Consider the following 19,892-nt stretch of genomic DNA (forward strand, 5'->3'; position numbering starts at 1 on the left):
TGGGCAGAACAAACCCCAAACAGCAAGGATCCAAAGGTCCAGTTAGTCTAATATAAATTCTTTAAATTTGGTTCTATATAGCACCTTTTTTCCCTAAGACTGTACATGCCGTATAACTATAGAAGAGAACTGAATGAATGGGAAGGGAGGAGTTAAACATTCATGACAACATGACTTGTTCTGCTGGTGATAGTATCAACACAATTTAACTTCCTGATACAAAAACAAGTCCAGCCAGTTCTCTACAGGGAGCGTCTGAGAGTCAAGGACAGGACAAGAGAATAAAACTCTGTAAGTGTAAGTTCCTTTGTTTACTAAATATGAGTTGTATGTACTATACAATTTATCTTGGTGTTTGGATGTATCTGTATGTAATATCTATATGGAATGTTTGTTTGGAGTCCTGTTTGTGGCCCTATCAATATCAGTTGGATTGGAATCCATTAAGAGGATTCCAATCTCATTGCCCATACATTTCCAACCACTGATCCTTTTATGACATTTTAAGGCACAACTGCAGATGTTTTGGAATCTGTGTATTCGGCCCCAAGTTTAATATTTTCCAAGTTATGGCTTGCTGCATATAGTATTGAATAAAATGTTTTGCTACTTTTGACCATTACTTATAAAAACTGATTGAACAAGTAAATGTTTTCAGACTTATGAACTGACAGCATCTCCTGTTGGTTATTTTCCACCTGCATTCCCTAGCCCTCATCCCAACTTGGTTGTTTGACGACCTCGGTCACTTAGCCTACATGCATGCCTCCTAAAACACTAACATGCCATGCACTACACAGAAACACAAGATACACACAGAGTAAATGAATACCCCACATACACTTGCTGTACATTCATTTAGAGGGAAGACCAAGAGAGAGGAAGAGTGAGACCTGGATTCTGACATCAGTGTTATTTTCATACAGTACATGTTTTATAACTATAACTAGAAGAGGAATTATTGAATGGGTGTGGACATAGTTAACATTCATGTCGAGATGACTTGTTTTGCTGTTGATGATATCAACACAACTTAACTTCCTGATATAGAACAAGTCCAGCCAGTTCTCTACAGGGAGCGTCTCACATTCAAGGACATGACAACTGAATAAAATTCAAAACTGTAAGTTCCTTTGTTCTCTAAATATGAGTTGTATGCACTATACTATTTATCTTGACGTTTGGATGTATCTGTATACAGTATGCCATAATATGTAATGTTTGTATGGGGTCCTATTTGTGGCCCTATTAATTAACTTAAGCAATTTAATTAAGAGCAGAATGACGATCTCCATACCCATGCATTTCCAACCATTGATCCTGTTATGTTGTATACCACTTTGTACCTTGTATGTAATGTGTTTGTATGGAGTCATATTTGTGGCCCTATTAATAGCAGTTTAACTCATGTAAGGTGTGCAGGTCTGTGGGACCCATTTTCAAACTTGCTAAAAGAAACAATATGCAATATATTATTTCTTCTAAGTCAAACTCATTGACCTTGGCTCATTTTCTGTGAAGAACATGAAAAAATAACTTATTTTCAATGACTACACATGGTACACTGAACTATTACATATGAAGTGTTTGGGTCTATTGGACCCGAGTGTTATAAGTATAGGGGCAATGTCTGTCTGTCTGTCTGTCTGTCTGTCTGTCTGTCTCTGTGTGTGTCTGTCTCTGTGTATGTATGTGTGTCTGTATGTGTGCGTGTCTCAGTGTAGGTATATGTGTGCTGGAATATTGTCTTTCTGCACCTGCTATTCCCAAACTATGTAACACAGTTGTTACATTTCAGTCAAGAAATAAGCACCAATACGGGGGACTACGGATGTAAATTAGCTTATTAGGATGTAAAGGCTAACTCTGGTACAGTGCATTAAATGGAAACATTTATGTTAAAAACTGTACGTGGTCCCTTACAAAATAAAATGACAAAAAAAATAAATAAATAATAATAATAATGCTAAAAATGTATCTATTTTTTCACCTTTTTTATAATGGAATTTCTTCATTTTCTCACAAAGAAACAAAAAATTATCATATGATCAGAAATGTTATCTCACAGGGTTAAATGGCACAAATTAACCATAAATGATGTATATGGTAATTGAGCTAAAGTAAACATCTGTTGTGTATTTTTACATTCATGTTTATGACTGTATTGATTTAAAAGCCTAATAATGTGGTGAGTCCACCAGATCTCAGTGCCTATCCAACCACTGATCCTGTTATGGTATCTGTTTAAGTTTTGACTTGATTTTGTATTTGGTTGTCTGCCCCATTGGAAATGTCAAGATCAACAATTCTATGTGTTTTGATGACATCAACAGGATAGCCTTTTACTTGGCCCTTTTATCAGACCATTTAAGTTTAAATGTTGTTTATTTTAGTGTAATGTTTTTTTTTTTTTAACAAACTCACTCAAATGTATGTCAGCATGTAAATGAATAGGGAGGAAAGAGTTAATGTCGTGTCATGCTCTGGATAGTATCACACCTCCTGAGACAAGTCCAGCCAGTTCTCTACAGAGTCTGAGACAAACAATAGTGTCAGTAAAAAATCACTGGAAGGGAACAACACATCAGCATAAACTCACTGTATTGGGTACACATTAAATGGCCTCTGGGTGGGCTACATCATAACAGACTGCCCTCTAAATTCCTGGAGAAATTCACAAATTCCTGCTGCCGTGGCTTCTGTTTGAGTTTACATGTGTGTTCCTGTCATTGTGCTTGTCTTTCGTCATCTTATCTTTGTTCTTGTGTCATATTTGTTGTTTCTTCTTCTTGTCAGAATACTGAAAACAAAGATGGTGGTTCATGTTGAGCTACTGCTATAATGTATAGAATACCTGTGACACGTGAAACAAGACATCAAGCTGCATATACTTCATTCACATTCACAGAGAGACTCTCCCACTGCTGCTAGGATGAGTGGCTCTCAGGAGAGAGAGGAGGCTGCAGCACACGGCTGTGTGCAACAAAGAACCAAACAAACACACTCTGATGGAGGGTAAGTTAAACCACAGTATGCATCATACCTGACCCCGCACCCCCTCTAATTCTTCTCTGGTGCATTTGTGCCTCATTGTCTGTATGTAAAGGATTTGGTTCATAATCAGGGTTGTCACACTGACCCCCTCAGCAACTTGTGTGTGACATATATCTTCAGACTGAACCGTATCACATCTCTTACATTTATATTATAGTGCATTATTAGCAAATATAAATATGTCTGGAAGAAATCAAAATGTATGATTGATGACTCATTAAAAATTAGAAAAATAATTGTGTTCTCTCCACAGAGGAATGAGTTGATACTAATCAGTTTCTTGTGTCTCCTCATGTAACCAGCCCACAGACACACAGACCTCCATCTCCAGTGCCCAGCTGTGTGTCCATGAGGAGCGATAAGTCCATGGGTGGAGCTCCTGACTTCAGCAGTGAACCAGTTCCATCAGGTCTAACGTGAGTAGTTATCAGTCTGTAGTTTTTATAGGCTATCTAGAAATGTCAGTGTTGTCACAGACAATGCCACACACACACACACACACACACACACACACACACACACACACACACACACATACACACACACACACACACACACACACACACACACACACACACACACAGTTGCATTACTTTCACAATTGACTTACAAGGGGGTACCATCGAAATCAAAGGTCAAAAGTAAGTAGTCATCAGTCTTTAGGGTTTTTTTTATTATTATTTTATTGTGAACTTTACAACGTTCTGCTGTAAAAATCATATACAGTAATGTCACGGTGAAATCTACAATAAACAACTGTAAATTGCACAGCCATTTTATACACACACACACACACACACACACACACACACACACACACACACACACACACACACACACACACACACACACACACATCCATGAGAGATTCCTTCTGCAGTGAAACGTGTGAAGAAATGTAATTCCTCCACAGAGGTATGAGTTGATGCTAACCAGTTTCTTGTGTCTCCTCATGTAACCAGCCCACAGACACACAGACCTCCATCTCCAGTGCCCAGCTGTGTGTCCATGAGGAGCGATAAGTCCATGGGTGGAGCTCCTGACTTCAGCAGTGAACCAGTTCCATCAGGTCTAACGTGAGTAGTTATCAGTCTGTAGTTTTTATAGGCTATCTACAAATGTCAGTGTTGTCACAGACAATGCCACACACACACACACACACACACACACACACACACATGCATGAGATAGATAGAGAGATTCCTTCTGCAATGAAACGTGTGAATCAATGAAGCCGTGAACCAGCTCCATCAGGACTAGAGTGAGTAGTCATCAGTCTAGTTTGTTATGAAACAGCTATTAAAATCTGAAAGTCAATCAACAAGTGTGGATCTCGTGTTGTTGACGGAAGGAGAACTGTGAGCATTCAATAGGAGGAGGGAGGGGGCATGTCATCTATAGACTTATTGAGTCTTAAAGGGATATTCCGCCATTTTTGGAAATACGCTCATTTTCCACCTTCCCTCGAGCAAAACAATCGATATTTACCTTGTTCCCGTTCATCCAGCCATTCTGTGAGTCTGGCGATACAACTTTTAGCTTCAGCCTAGCATAGATCATTGAATCGGATTAGACCATTAGCTTCTCGCCTGCTAGCTTCATGTTTAAAAGTGACTAATATTTCTGGTAATTTTCCCATTTAAAACGTGTGTCCTCTCAAGTTAGAAAGTGCAATAAGACCAACTGAAAATGAACCCTGCCATTTTTCTAGGCTGATTTGACATGGAACTACATTCTCATCTGGCGTAATAATCAAGGCAACTTGCAGCTACTGGCACTACTACTGCTTGATGTCTATGGGGACTATTTTCAGATGCTGCGTACGATATCACTGCGCCTATGGTACGTTTGCAAGTTGCCTTGATTATTACGCCAGATCGGAGTGTAGTTCCATGTCGAATCAGCCTAGAAAAACGCCAGGTTTCATTTTCAGTTGGTCTTATTGCACTTTCTAACTTGAGAGGAGACGCGTTTTAAATGGGAAAATTATCAGAAATCTTAGTCACTTTTAAACATGAAGCTAGCAGGCGAGAAGCTAATGGTCTAATCCGATTCAGTGATCTATGCTAGGCTGAAGCTAAAAGTTGTATCGCCAGACTCACAGAATGGCTGGATGAACGGGAACAAGGTAAATATCGATTGTTTTGCTCGAGGGGAGGTGGAAAATGAGCGTATTTCCAAAAATGGCGGAATATCCCTTTAAATTCTCCTCAGAAAACAAGCAGAAAAGTTACTCCAGGTAGTGTCTGTATAAAATCTCTAAATAAACGTTTAGCACACATACAACATTGTCAATGCCTTGTTTTAAATGTGAAGAACCTAATTACACTGTTGAAGTGTGGAGCTGTTGTTAGCCTTGTATATGGGTTACAAGAAGATATGATTTTATATAGAAGTTATTTTACTGTTCATGTAGGTGGACAGTGCGCAACAAAGGGGTAAAAAATCCCAACAGATTTTCTTTTAGTAGAACCCCTCTACTACCTCCATACTGTCCACCCACCTCTCTACTACCCCATCTACCCCTCAACTACCCCCATACCCACCCCTCTACTACCTCCATACTACCCACCCACCCCTCTAATACCCCTATACTACCCACCCACCCCTCTTCCTCCATACCCACCCACCCCTCTACTACCTCCATACTGTCCACCCACCTCTCTATACCCCACCCACCCCTCTACTATCTCACCCACCCCTCTACTACCCCCATATTACCCACCCCTCTACTACCACCACTACCCAACCACCCCTCTACTACATCCATAATACCACCCCTCTACTACTACCCCACCCACCCCTCTAGTACCCCCATACCCACCCCTCTAATACCCACCCACCCACACCCCTACCTCCATACTGTCCACCCACCCCTCTACCCACCCACTCATACTACCCAACCACCCCTCTACTACCTCCACACTACCCACCCCTCTATTACCCCACACTACTTACTCTCTCTCTCAGCTGTGTACTAATTCACCTGCTTCCTCTTGCACGTCTGCACTAACTGGCCCACTATCCTTGGCATTGCCACATGTAATTAGGTCATTATTTATATGTTTACCAAATGTTTGTTTCTTTGGAATTTAAATTAAAGGTCAAACAATAGTGAAAGTGTGTATAGTGTATTGAACCCCCAATGAATGCTAACCCAGCTCCTACAAGTACAGTACTATGTACTACAATATAGCTTTTTTTTGTGTCCAAAACATTGCAATTCCTGCATAAGAACAAATTCTTCCCAAACTGCAGTTGTGACACTTGAAGTAGTGCAGTTATTTTCTGTAATTGTTCTGTCTCATATGTGGAAAGGGTCCTTTACCTCTGTAAACCGAGACTTGCATCTGACTTCAGAATAAAGATGAATATGTCACAATTTAATCAGTAGATTGTCTGAGGTGCAATATTTGCATTAGTCCATGTGTTCTTTGTCTGATATCCTTGTAGATCAATGGCTAATCTGAGCCGGGATCAAACCAGGCATGGAGCGTGTGAGCAGGTACAGAGTGAGCCAGTCATCAGCAGAAAGAAGGAACTGGGTGAGTGTAGCTTTGGGCTTTTTCAAAATACATTGAATTTATCTGGTTTTCTGAGAATTAACGATCTGGGGTGCGTTTCCCGATAACGATGGATAGACACTCTTACGAGGGTTTTCTACGATTCATCTTAAGATCGATCGTTTGGTTTTGCCGACTGTTTCCCAAACATGCTCGTAGCGTGAACGCGCGTGCACTGATCTTACGATGCTCTTAAGGGGAGCTGTCCACGAGACAAGTTCTGAAATATCCCCTAATTTGATTGATGGTGATGTCAGGTGACTGCACGTCACAGCTTAGCCTACCGTCTGAACTTCGGGGGCCTGTTTCACTAAGGTAGTTTAGACTGGTCTGTGGCTTAAGATAGGTCTTATGTTTCTTTATAGATCAGTCTAATGCAAGTAAGCCAGTTTCACAAAAGTTAAGACTATCTAATTTTAGACTTTAAAAAATAGACACCTCACCCCCAGGCTAACGTGGGTCTAAAGGGCTATATCACCATGATAACAACCGAAAAGGTGCTAAATTATGTCAGCTTATCCATTTGAAAGCAGGCTAGCATGGCTAGCTAATGTAGGGCTTCAGTCCTATGAGTCAACAGCGTCTGCTTTAAACTAACCTGGCTAGATTAAGGCAACAATGTATGTTCCTGCCTACGAATAAAATGTAAACGACCTCAAACGTGTTATGCACACATTAAAAGAGCATGCGGACTGGTAGGTTGGTGAAAGTAACGTAGCTTCCTAGCCAGCTAATGTTACGCTGCCTCGATAGGTAAAGTGGGATAGAACATGGGTAGGACAAGACGGGAGCAAAATATTTATCTGTTACGTTAGCCAGCAACGACAACCACACTAGCCACTATACATGACACAAAAAAAGTCTTTATACGTGTTAAACTCCTCCAAAATGCAGTTTCTCTGAGTGAGTAAAAGCTACGTGGTTAGTGTCCACTCGGTCGGCCATGTTTTTTGTTTTGAAAAGAGTCTTAAAATACCCAGATTACCCACAATTCTTTGCATCTAGTCCTACTTAGGATAGTCTGTGTCTTAACTGCTTTGTACAACACTATTATTTAGACGTCTATGCTAAGTCTGACTATACCCTTAGTCTAAGTTATAGTCACAGTCTATCTTAGTGAAACCGGCCCCGGATCTATACATTAATTCACATCAATACGAGAATAGAAAACCTTTGACATCTGCATGTAAGCATTCCAAGTAGCCTAGGCCAGGCCATATACCACACACAGGCATACATACTTTTTATTATTTAACATTAGATTGTTGCCCTGTTTTTATATTTGTTAGATAGGATATGTAACATATTAGGCTTCGGCTAGCTTACTCCTACATCGTTCATGCCAGTTCTTTGCTAACCTACTTGTGAGAGCACGGTGTGCTGCCTGTGCAATAATGTTTCGAGGTGTCACGTTTGAATAAAGAGGTTGATAAGAAAATGAGGAAATGTGTAGGCTTAAATAACATAGCCTAGGCTTAGATTTTGACACAGCACAGACTATAGCCACATATTCCTTTCTCTGTTTTTACCTTAAGCCTAATAAAAAATAAAAAAATAAAAGGCTACACAAAAAGATAATGGCAAACTTTTCTGGCGACGTCTCGTTTCCTAACTTGTTTGTAGGCTATTTTTGTCCGGTTTTGATAACATCATTATGTCCATTGAATGAATGCTATTTTGCACGCTAAAATCTGAATCATCACAAGTAATACAATAAAGAATGGTAACGTAAATTGGATCATTATAATCTTAGTTGTAATCCCCCTGCATATCCTGCTGGTGACTCCACTGAGGCATAGCGTTACGATGCTCTCAGGCTACGTTTCCACATAGCAGGGTATTTTGATAAACAAATATTTCCCTCCCTCCGTTTTCCAAAATAACATCGTGCACACACATAGTTTTCAAAATAGTGTCCGTGTACATTAATCCGCATAAATACGCTGTTTAGAGTCATCATAACTACACCAAGCCTATGGGCGGCAGTGTAGCAGGAAGGAGAAAGCCATGCAAGCCAATCAAAAGCCTCATCGACAACAACAACTAACACGAGCGACTTCCTGGTCCTTCCTTCTCAAACCAGCAATGGCGCGAGGTTCATTTGTGTGGACAGACGGCGAAGTTGAGTTGAAGTTGAGCCCTAACATGTCTCTGTTCCTCTACATAATAAAGGATCTGTATTTGCAAATGCAAACATATAAAAAGTGCTTCCACCAAAAGAAATGCTACCGCTACCCGTGGGGTAGCCTATAGGCTACTACGAATCTCGTTGAACATAACCAGGTTTTCTTTGGATAACCTGGATTGCTAAAAACGAAAGTCGCAATCAGAGTTGAGTGGTAGGCTACCACGAAACTCACTCAAGGATGAATTTGTCCAACTAGGCTTTCAGCTCAGATCTGTGCGCGTTCTCGTGGTTGGGGTGACTTTGACCAATCGGGAAACGTGGAGACGCACAAGACAGCCTAGGTTAACCAACGATTACTTCCCCATTTATGAGCGGCAGAGAAATCTAGGGTGGTCTTTTTTAGTGTCTAACCCATAACATCAAAAAATCGATGGTCATCAAATATTGCATGGTATGCACGCCCATAGTAGTGACATATTTGCACGCGCAACATAGTTAAAAGCCCCTTCGAGTTTCAAAATGTTTGCAGAGGCGGGGCTGAACCTGTTCTAAGTATGACAGATTAGCACACGTGAGATAATGGATTGGTTAGAATTGGCCAGAGGGCGGTAGTTTTTCACGATTTGAGCTATAACTTAGCACATAACCTGCTCCCGACCAGGTTTGTTTGCGAGCATAAGATACCATGGTGATACAGCGACGCTAAAACAAATCCACTTTCGTATGACAGCATACCCTGGCTTTGAGCGCAACATACCTCGCTAACCCACTAATCGAGATTCGTAGTATACCCCACTGGGCTGCTTCCATTTTACTAGAGTCTGACAGCTGTGTACACAAAAGGTCACACTTTTGGCGCGTAGATTGCGTAAAACTTTTTTTTCCTCCGTTTTCCTCAGTGTACATTCAAACGCGAAAGCAGAGTTTTCCTAGATCTCCACTTTTGCCGGAGTTTTTAGAAAGAATCGTATTCAGAGGCAAAATCACCGTTTGTGTGTACACGAAAGGTGCAAACGAAGGGAAAAGTCTCAAGAGACCCGTGTATGTGGAAATGGGGTCTCAGTCAGCAACGAGAACTCTGGAACATCCGTAGATCTACAAGTGTTTTCACGATGCTCTTAAGTTACAATGGTTTCGGGAAACAGTCGGAAAACCTTAAGACGTTCGTAAGAGGGACTTTACGATCATCGTAGGCTTACGATGATTTCGGGAAACGCACCCCTGAACAATTGCAAACATTGCAAAATATTTTCATTTATTAGTACTTGTGGTTAATATAATTATTTTTTTCATTGTATTTTTAAACAGATGAGGACCTAATGAGAGTTATAGGGAATCACAAAGCCAGTCTGAAGAGGAGGTTTGAGAACATATCTGAAGGCATCGTCAAACCAGGAGCTGAGATACTCCTCAGTACAATCTACACAGAGCTCTACATCACAGAGGGAGAAAGTGAAGGAGTGAATAGGGAACATGAGGTTTTGCAAGGAGAGTCAGCATCCAGATCTCAAACCACAGAAGACACACTAATTAACTGCAATGACATCTTCAAGCCCTTACCTGGACAGAAGAAGCACATCAGAACTGTGATGACCAAAGGTGTTGCTGGCATTGGAAAAACAGTCTCAGTGCAGAAGTTCATTCTTGACTGGACAGATGAGGTAGCCAATCAGGATGTAGATTTTATATTTCCCCTGTCTTTCCGTGAGCTGAATTTAGTCAGGAGTGATCAGTATAGTCTTCACAGCCTCCTGCTTGATTTCCACCCTGAGCTGAAGGAGCTGAATGACTCTGAAGAATACAAAGACTGTCAGGTTGTGTTCATCTTTGATGGTTTGGATGAGAGTCGGTTGACCTTGGATCTGAAACAGAACAGAAATTTGTTTGATGTAAGACAAACATCATCAGTGGATCTTCTGATAACAAGCCTCATTCAGGGAACTCTGCTTCCCTCTGCACTCATCTGGATAACCTCACGACCTGCAGCAGCTGGTCAGATTCCTGTTCAGTACATTGGCCGGGTAACAGAAATACGTGGATTCAATGACCCACAGAAGGAAGAGTACTTCAGGAAGAAGATCAGTGATGAGAGTCAGGCCAACAGAATCATCTCACACATAAAGATATGCAGGAGTCTCTACATCATGTGCCACATTCCAGTCTTCTGTTGGATTGCAGCCACTGTACTACAACAGATGCTGGAACAGGGCAACACCCAGGCAATACCCACAACTCTGACTGAGATGTTCATACAGTTCTTGCTCATCCAGACCACCAGGAAGAATCAGAAATATCAGAGTGGAACTGAAGCAAATCATGAAAACCCTCTGGAATCTCAGAGAGAAATTTTACTCAAGTTAGCAGAACTGGCATTCAAGAATTTAGAAAACGGGAATCTGATGTTTTATGAGGAGGACCTGCGAGGATGTGGCATTGATGTCAGTGAAGCCTCAGTGTTCTCTGGCATGTGCACTGAGATCTTCAAGGAAGAATCTGTGTTTCACCAGAGGAAAGTCTACTGCTTTGTGCATCTGAGTGTCCAGGAGTTTCTGGCAGCGCTTCATGTCTTTATGTCTGTGGCTGAGACTGTGAGTGACAAAATGAGTATTCTTGCATTTTTAGCAGAGAAAACCCAGTTAGAAGATTTTCTTGAGAAAGCCGTGAACAAAGCTTTGCAGAGCAAAAATGGACACCTGGATCTCTTCCTTCGTTTCCTTATGGGTATCTCGTTAGAGACCAATCAGAGACTTCTGCAAGGACTACTCACACATCCACTCAACAGCTCAGAGAGTATCAAGAAAATATGCAACTACATTAAGGAGCTCAAAAGAGAAGATCTCTCTCCTGAAAGATGCCTCAATCTTTTCCACTGCCTGTTTGAAATGAATGACCATTCCTTGCAACAAGAAATTAACAAATATCTGAACTCACCAAAGGATTTGAGTGAACAGTTATCTCCTGCCCACTGTTCAGCACTGGCCAACATGCTCCTGATGTCTGAGGAGGTGCTGGATGAGTTTGACCTGAAGAAATACAACACGTCCGATGAGGGACGCAGGAGACTGATCCCAGCTGTGAGGTGCTGCAGAAAGGCACGGTGAGAGGACTGTGCTAACTATGGTGACTAAATATAGCCACTGTCACTGTCAATAAGTCACTGTTGTCCACTGCTGTTATAGCCCAATATTGCAAAACATTTAAAGATACCTCAATTTAAAAAATTAGGATCATGGCACACTGGTGTAATATTATGAGTTGTTTATTTAGAGCAAGCGACAGGGAGCAAAGCTGAAGAAGTTGGTGGGGAGACGTGTCTTTTAGTCTTAAGTAAACAATTTGTAATATTGCAGCAGTGTGCAGTGATGATCTTTACTTTTGAAATCTGATATTGCTGAGTATCGACAAAAAGGCCAGTGCACAGGGATTTGTCTTGTTAGAACCTAAAATCAAATTCAAAACTTGATTTAAAGAATTCACCCTTTACACAACACTTCCAAAATCATTTGGATGGCACATAATCTCATGATGAATGTCATTTCTGCCATTGTCTGAGTAGGCCCTCTATAGGCTTAACGACCTAGCAACTTTCTGTGTTTGGGTAGGAACAAAGAAACACAGGATAGGGTAACACAGGAACACAATCCTCCACCTCTTCCAAAGTTGAAATGGAAAGAGCTGCTATGCCACAGAAATTCAGAGATCTCTTTCTACAGACTGCTGTCGGTGCATTTCCTCTATATTTAGTTGGAGTTGTATTCATACTTTCCATAAAGTACATACTGTACAACAAACACTTATTTAGTTTGTTTATTATTGCACTTTCCAACTGTAAGCAGACCCTGAGAGCACATCTTGTTAAGTGCATTCAGTTGTCACAACAAGATTGTCCTTGAAAAGTTCATCAAATGATACTTACCTTATTTGTGAAATATACACCCCACAGCTGTAGCAGACAATCAATCAATTAACAGAGCTTCATAGAGAAAAATGTGACAACAAAAGAGTGAAATTGGCGAAGAAATGAAAAGAGTTAGAGTGAGCTATTAATATATTGTTTGTATTTACTGTATATAGTTCATCTATCAATTTCTAAAACTATTATATTTATTGTGTGTGTGTGTATGTGTGTGTGGGCATAGAGTCCATTTGAATGATCTGTGTGCTGTCATTATAGGACAATAATGTCTCTTGATTATGTTGATTTATTGATTATCCCTTCCACTTAACCATTTCTGCAATATATTCTCTTTTCTCGTGTTGTTATGCAGACTTGCTGAATGCACACTGACAGACAAGTCCTTTGAAAGTGTGGCTGCTGTTCTACATTCGCCAAACTTCCTGATAGAGCTGGACCTGAGTTACAATGACTTGAAAGATTCTGGAGTCCAGCTTCTCTCTAAGGCACTGTCTAGTCCCCACTGTAAACTGCAGACATTAAGGTTGGTTTAATATGAGCCCTAAGCTGTTTTAAGGGCATTTTCACTACCTCTAGTTAGAAGCATTTATCCTGGTCATTGTAAGTGCCATTCACACATGCTACATATTGTTTTTTTCAGCACAGTCTAGGCTACCCAGATCTGCCACAATATCATGTATAAATACTTGCATTGATTTGATTTAGATTTTTAAGGCAGACTATGGCAGACTTCCTGAATGCACACTTACAGAAATTGATTTATATTTCAGTATTTATGGTAACCTTGCCTAATTCGTTCCATATTGTCATAATTATGTCAAACGCTGCAGATTTGCTGACTGTAAACTCTCAGAGAAGTCCTGTGCACTTGTGACTACTGTTCTACAATCTCCAAACTCCATGATAGAGCTGGACCTGAGTCACAATGTCCTGGGGGATTCTGGAGTTCAGCTTCTCTCTAAGGGACTGTCTAGTCCCAACTGCAAACTGCAGACATTAAGGTTGGTGTAGGCCATGCATTTCCTCTGTGTGTGTGTGTGTGTGTGTGTGTGTGTGTGTGTGTGTGTGTGTGTGTGTGTGTGTGTGTAGTTATACTGTACATGTGAATGATTTTTGTGCTCTTGTACAGTATGTATCATTACAGAGGAATAATGTATCTTAATTATGCTGTTTAGACAGTATCTTTTCCATGAATTCACCTCTGTAATATTTTATATTTTCTCATATTGTTATGCAGACTTGCTGAATGCAAACTCTTAGAGAAGTCCTGTGGAATTGTGGCTACTATTCTACAGTCACCAAACTACCTGATAGAGCTGGACCTGAGTTACAATGACTTGAAAGATTCTGGAGTTCAACTTCTCTCTAAGGGACTGTCTAGTCCCCACTGCAAACTAGAGACCTTAAGGTTGGTGTAAAGCCATGCAGTTAAGCTACTGACATTTGTTAGGCTACTTGATAGTGTTGTATGCTTAACTATGCTTAGCTTAAAGTGTGTGTGTGTGTGTGTGTGTGTGTGTGTGTGTGTGTGTGTGTGTCAGCAGTCTAGGCTACCCATGTCAGAGATATGTGCTCGATCTGTGATCGATCTGACCTGAATTGACCTGAGTTAGTCTGTGTGTGCACTCATGATGATTCTTTACAACAACTGTTCACTGCATTGCAATGAATAAAGTAAAAGCAAAAAAGTGTTTCTTTGTCAAACAAATTAGGATGCAACGTCTTGATTTGGATTTGCTAGGATCTCACAACCACTTATGAACATGCCTTGCCATAGAGACACGCAAGGAGCATTTCACCTATTTGCATTAAGCTTTATATTGTTAGAAACCCAGTCATATTTTTGAATGGTCTGACATAATTCCTTCATTTTCATCTGAGATGGGAGAAAAAGCAGAAAAATGTTTTTTAGACTCAAGTGAATGAAAGGCAACAACTCCCAGAATTCCACGCCTTTCACTACTCTTCGCTGCCCTTCGCTGCCTTACCAATTTATAAGGCATTAATAAGTATTCTAAAATTAAAACGATCATTGTTTTATGTTGTATTTGATCTTGTGGCCTTATATTGAAGGTCCTGTTCTTTATAATGAAGGTATCAAAAATTGCTGTTTTGCGAAGCATCATTAGGCTACTTGTTTGAACCAAAATCACATTTTATATATTATATAGTAGGTCGTGGAAATTCCTTTATTAATTCGCATTGAATAATTCAGTACCAAAAGCAGACTGATTTCTAGTAGAAAGAACTGTCCAGTCAAAAAAAAAAAATATAACCAGACCTATACTGTATGTTGTATAATGAACTAATAACTTCAGATTGACACAATGTCACCAGTTCTATGCATAAAAGTACAAGGATTCTCTCTTTCTCTCTCTTGCTCTCTCTCTCTCTCTCTCTATCTCTCAGGCTCTCTGATTGTCTCATCTCAGAGAAGAGTTGTATTTGTCTTGCTTCAGCCCTGACTTCAAAGCCGTTAAAAAAGCTGGATCTCAGCTACAATCATTTTGGAGAATCAGAACAGAAGCTGATATCTGCTCAACTGGAGGATTCTATCTGTAAACTGGAGATATTTAAGTATGTTCACATTTTATCCATTGTGGAGACCATAGTTATTTCTTCACACCTACAGTACATAGTGTCCTATTTGTAAAGATATATTTGAATAGCTGTTTACATCTAAGTATATATCTCTTTGATTTAGCATTCAATAATATTTAAATGTTTACTTTGCTAAAGTTGTCCAGAGAAATTATGTGAAGATGAGGACACCTATGAAATAGTATAACGTTTAATCAGCATTTGATATCACTCTCTTTTGAATGGTAACTATATCAACAATGGTTGTAAATGATTGGTTGAACCAGGAAGCAGGTTTCAATGGTTGTGTCCTTCTGAGACCTACTGTAGAGATGGCCCCTTGTGGGACAAATGGATGCTGTTGTAGGTGATGAAGACAGCTGGACAGCTGCCTTAGTTCATTCTTTAAATCAGGGGAAATATATATGGCTGCAGACTGTGGGAATGGAAATCACCTGGCATTTCACAGGTGGCACAAAAAAAGGAGCATTGGTTGACATTTGTCAAATGGTACTGTGATATTACCACTATTCCTCTTCAACCAGTGTGGATTAGCTCGAAGTTTCAAAGACGTGTCAGCTGCCGACGTGCCAGGTTCGCTTGGGCCTGTGTGAAACTATCTGCGTCGCCCAGACCGCGAGGTAGGCTACAAACTAGCACGCTAACGTAAACAATTGAAAGTTTCCGGTTACCGAGAAAAAAAGAAAACGTTCTTAGACTCGTAAAACCGACGACTGTGTTTTAACAAAATCTCGCTCCTTCAGGCTCGTAACAACTGCTTCAGAACTCTGTTGCTCTTGACTCTGACGCTCTCCATTCTGAACTGTGTTCACTTCCTATATAGTCCGTAACCACTCCCATATTGAGTGAAAGTGAGTTCCGCTTTGCTTTTACCAGTATGAAAACGCTAGATTGACCATTCTGTTGCAACATGCCTGTGATATTTAGTTTTTCTTACAGAACTGACCATGTTTCTGAAATCAGAGCACGACCACGTTTGCGGAGATGTAAGTTTTTATTGTTTATTTAGTATTTGTGAATGTGATTTGTGATGATTCACATGCACATCTTTTAGTGTGGTATGCTTGAATTGTATTGGTGTCTGATAGCAATGTGTGTTTGTGTATGTGTTATAATAAGGTTTCCTGACCTGTGTGTGTTTGTGTGTTTTAAAATGTGTATGATTTCTGTGTGGGTGCTCAAGTGTGTGTGTGTGTGTGTGTGTATGTATGTTACAGCTTACTGTAGTACTTTGCACGTCGCCGGAGTTCTAGACCTCCACCTAGCCATTATTTCCATCGAACCGGTCACCTCGTCGGCCGTTATCCCTTACGTATTTGTGTGTGTGTCCATATTCTGATATTCCTCTCTCCTCTCTTAATGTCTGTAGATGCCTGTAAGCTCACACTGGATCCAAATACAGCTCACAGAGAACTCTCTCTCACTGACGGGAACAGAAAGGTGACATGTGTGAATTATGAGCATCCGTATCCTGACCACCCAGACAGATTTGATTGGTGGTGGCATGTGTTGTGTAGAGAGGGTCTGTCTGGACGCTGTTACTGGGAGGCTGAGTGGAGTGGCTGTAGAGCTGATATAGCTGTGGCCTATAAGAGCATCAAGAGGAAAGGGGGGGATGCGGCCATAATTTTGGGACGTAATGACAAGTCCTGGACTTTGAACTGCTCTTCTGGGACTTACTCTTTCTGGCACAAAAATGAACAGACTGACATACCTGCCCCCTCCTCTGGCTCCAGAAGAGTAGGAGTGTACCTGGACTGGCCGGACGGCACTCTGTCCTTCTACAGCGTCTCCGCTAATACACTCACGCACCTGCACACGTTCCACGACTGCAAATTCACTGAGTCCCTCTGTCCAGGGTTTAGGGTTTGGCTATCTGGTACCTCAGTGTCCCTGTGCTAAGCTCCACCTCCAACAGGTGTGTTCACCTGTCACCTGTTCACACAGCAGTGGATCTGGCTTGGTCTGGCCTGGGTTTGGGGCCGTTCCATTTTCATGTTATTCTCTTTATGGGTATGATTGTTGTTTGTATGTTTGTTTGTTTGTGTGCGAGTGCATGTTTGCATGCACTAAAACATGCTTTTTTTCTGACTTAAAATTGCTCCAATTCATAAGGCCCTGCACTGGCTTCCAGTAAGTCACAGAATTGACTTTAAAACACCACTGCTTGTTTATGAATCAGTAAATGCAGCAGGACCTAAATAGTAAATACCTATCAGACATGCTTCAGTAGTACACACCTTCTCGTCCTTTCAGGTCTCAAGAGAAAAACCTGTTACTAAAACCTGCTGTTAGAACTAAACATGGTGAAGAAGCTTTTAGGAGCTATGTGGCTCAGCTCTGGAACCAACTTTTGGATGACATAAAAAGATCTTTGAAAATGATTCTACATTGTCTTTTATTTTTTTTTATTTCCAATTTTCTTCATATTTCAATGACTTTACCTTGTGCATTTTATGTTTTCTTTTTTTATTATGATCTTTACCTTTCAAGCTACTATTTGACTATTGCCCGCCTATGCTTTTATTTGTTATTACTTGACTTGACTAAATTCAATATAATGTAATGGATCTGTTATTATTTTCTTTATTTGATTAAATGTTTTCTTCTAAGCCATAAGAAAATAATTGTAGGTATGTATTTGCTGAATTTGCAGATTGTAATTTGATGGGAGTCAATATGAATTGTAAATATTTATATGGGTTAGAATTGTGTGCTAACTATTCTTCTGTTGAATAAGCGGGATAATGGACTTCACGCCGTGCATTTATTCAAAGTTAATGCACTTTTCTAGAGGACATATCACCGTCTAGAACGTGCATTAACTTTGAATAACCGCACGGCGTGTCGATCATTATCCTGTACATAAACACTAATAATTTTAAATTAATTATTTTAGCTTGAATTCACCACAGATATTAAACTGCAATTTAAACTATGATAAATTAACTGTCACAATGAATTAAAAGAGTAATCAAACCGTGTGGTTATTCAAAGTTAATGCACGTTCTAGACGGTGATACGGCCCGACGCGAAGCAGAGCGAAGCGTTCCGTCTAGAAAAGTGCATTAACTTTGAATAACCGCACAGCGTGAAGTCCATTATCCCGCTTATTCCACAAAATATATGCAAATTGGTAAACGGTTGGTGTTCTCTTTTAAGATTTTTCACCTGTAATGTCTGGACTACAAAAATAAGACAAATAAAAAAGGATAAAGTTACAACAGAGGCCTGGTCATTGAGTGAAACCCATTAAAAGTTAATCATTGGTACCTCCATGTCAAGTGAAAGTTAAGCACAGGTGAAAAGAAGGAACACACTTGCCACTGAAATTTAGCCTACATGTTTGTGTTTTATTTATATTTAATTTCAGTTTTAAATAGTTTTGTTTTGATACATTTACTTTCAGCACATCATATAATGTTGCACAACATCACCAACTGACCACAGTAAGTCTCTCCCTGTCCACCTTTTCTCTTTGGTGTCCAGGGTTTAAGGTTGGCTTCACTCTTCAGTATCGCTGTCCCAGATCACATGACCTCCTCATGCAGCAGGAACACACTCCTCTTCATACACACGTGTGATGCTGAGATGCTACTGAAATATTGACGTGTGTATTCTGTTCATACACCACTGCTTTGATGATACAATGCAAATGGTTATTCACTGAATTTCTTTCAGATGCTGATATTCCCTGTATATGTGCATACTGATATTGAGCTAGCCTACATGTTTGCGTTTTGTTGATATTTATTTTTTTGTTTTAAATAGCTGTTTTGATATATTTAATTTCAGCACATCCCCAGAAACATATTTGCTTGTGTTGATATGAACATGTCCTATAGGGACAAAACAAGTCATATGATATAATGTTCCCTAGATTTTTGAAAAACGTGCATTGAGCGTGATATTGAGGATATTTTTAAAAAGTTATTTTTTATTTGGTATCAGTCATTATTTGTCCTTTCAAATAAATCACTTTATTCATGTTTTCCCACAATTTGAAGTCTCCATAACAAATTACCATGATAATAATAACAATAAAACAAGGCATGTTTGTTTTTTGTGACATTTCCAAGCAACTGAATTGGTATGTGGTGTAGTAGGAAACAAAATGTTAGTGCCACTGCCCCCTCAGGTGAAACATGTCCCATTTCACAAGGCATTGGAAGGGTAGTTCAGAATTGTGGACATACAGTAGGACCTAATTTCCAAGTCTGCTAGTCACAGCCACAGACTCCAGGTGCTGGTGAAAGGATCAAACTCTGCTGCATCCTAAAGGGGACTCGAAACAAAACCCCTGAAGACCCCAACACACTTCACTGTGTCCTTGGGAGATATGCTGTGCATTTGGAAGTCATGTTTACCAACCCACAAAGGATATTTGACCAAACAAATGAAAAAAAAAAAAAAAACAGTGGACCTGTTGTGGGTAGAACAAACCCCAAACAGCAAGGATCCAAATGTCCAGTTAGTCTAATATAAATTCTATAAATTTGGTTATATAGCACCTTTTTTCCCCAAGAGTGTACATGCCGTATAACTATAGAAGAGAACTGAATGAATGGGAAGGGAGGAGTTAAACATTCATGACAACATGACTTGTTCTGCTGGTGATGGTATCAACACA

The 19,892-nt window shown here is 40.1% G+C and overlaps 1 protein-coding gene across 3 annotated transcripts; it reads left to right on the forward strand.

Moving 5' to 3' along the window:
• The first annotated feature begins 219 nt into the window (after positions 1–219).
• Positions 220–19,064, forward strand: LOC134082484 (NACHT, LRR and PYD domains-containing protein 12-like). 3 transcript variants are annotated; one of them, XM_062538229.1, is made up of 13 exons: positions 220–297; positions 1,051–1,123; positions 2,909–3,015; positions 3,357–3,470; positions 4,017–4,130; positions 6,508–6,599; positions 10,054–11,842; positions 13,014–13,184; positions 13,492–13,662; positions 13,899–14,069; positions 15,071–15,238; positions 16,202–16,248; positions 16,632–19,062. In XM_062538229.1, the coding sequence occupies exons 3-13, from the start codon at positions 2,933–2,935 to the stop codon at positions 17,162–17,164; spliced, it is 3,453 nt and encodes a 1,150-aa protein (XP_062394213.1). In that variant the 5' UTR covers positions 220–297; positions 1,051–1,123; positions 2,909–2,932; the 3' UTR covers positions 17,165–19,062. The 3 variants fall into 3 exon arrangements, with proteins under 3 accessions (XP_062394213.1, XP_062394229.1, XP_062394221.1); XM_062538237.1 differs by having other exon boundaries at positions 234–291; XM_062538245.1 differs by lacking the exon at positions 15,071–15,238 and having other exon boundaries at positions 16,632–19,064.
• The last annotated feature ends 828 nt before the right edge of the window (positions 19,065–19,892 follow it).

Source organism: Sardina pilchardus, chromosome 1 (assembly GCF_963854185.1).
Source record: "Sardina pilchardus chromosome 1, fSarPil1.1, whole genome shotgun sequence".
NCBI classification, from domain to species: domain Eukaryota; kingdom Metazoa; phylum Chordata; class Actinopteri; order Clupeiformes; family Clupeidae; genus Sardina; species Sardina pilchardus.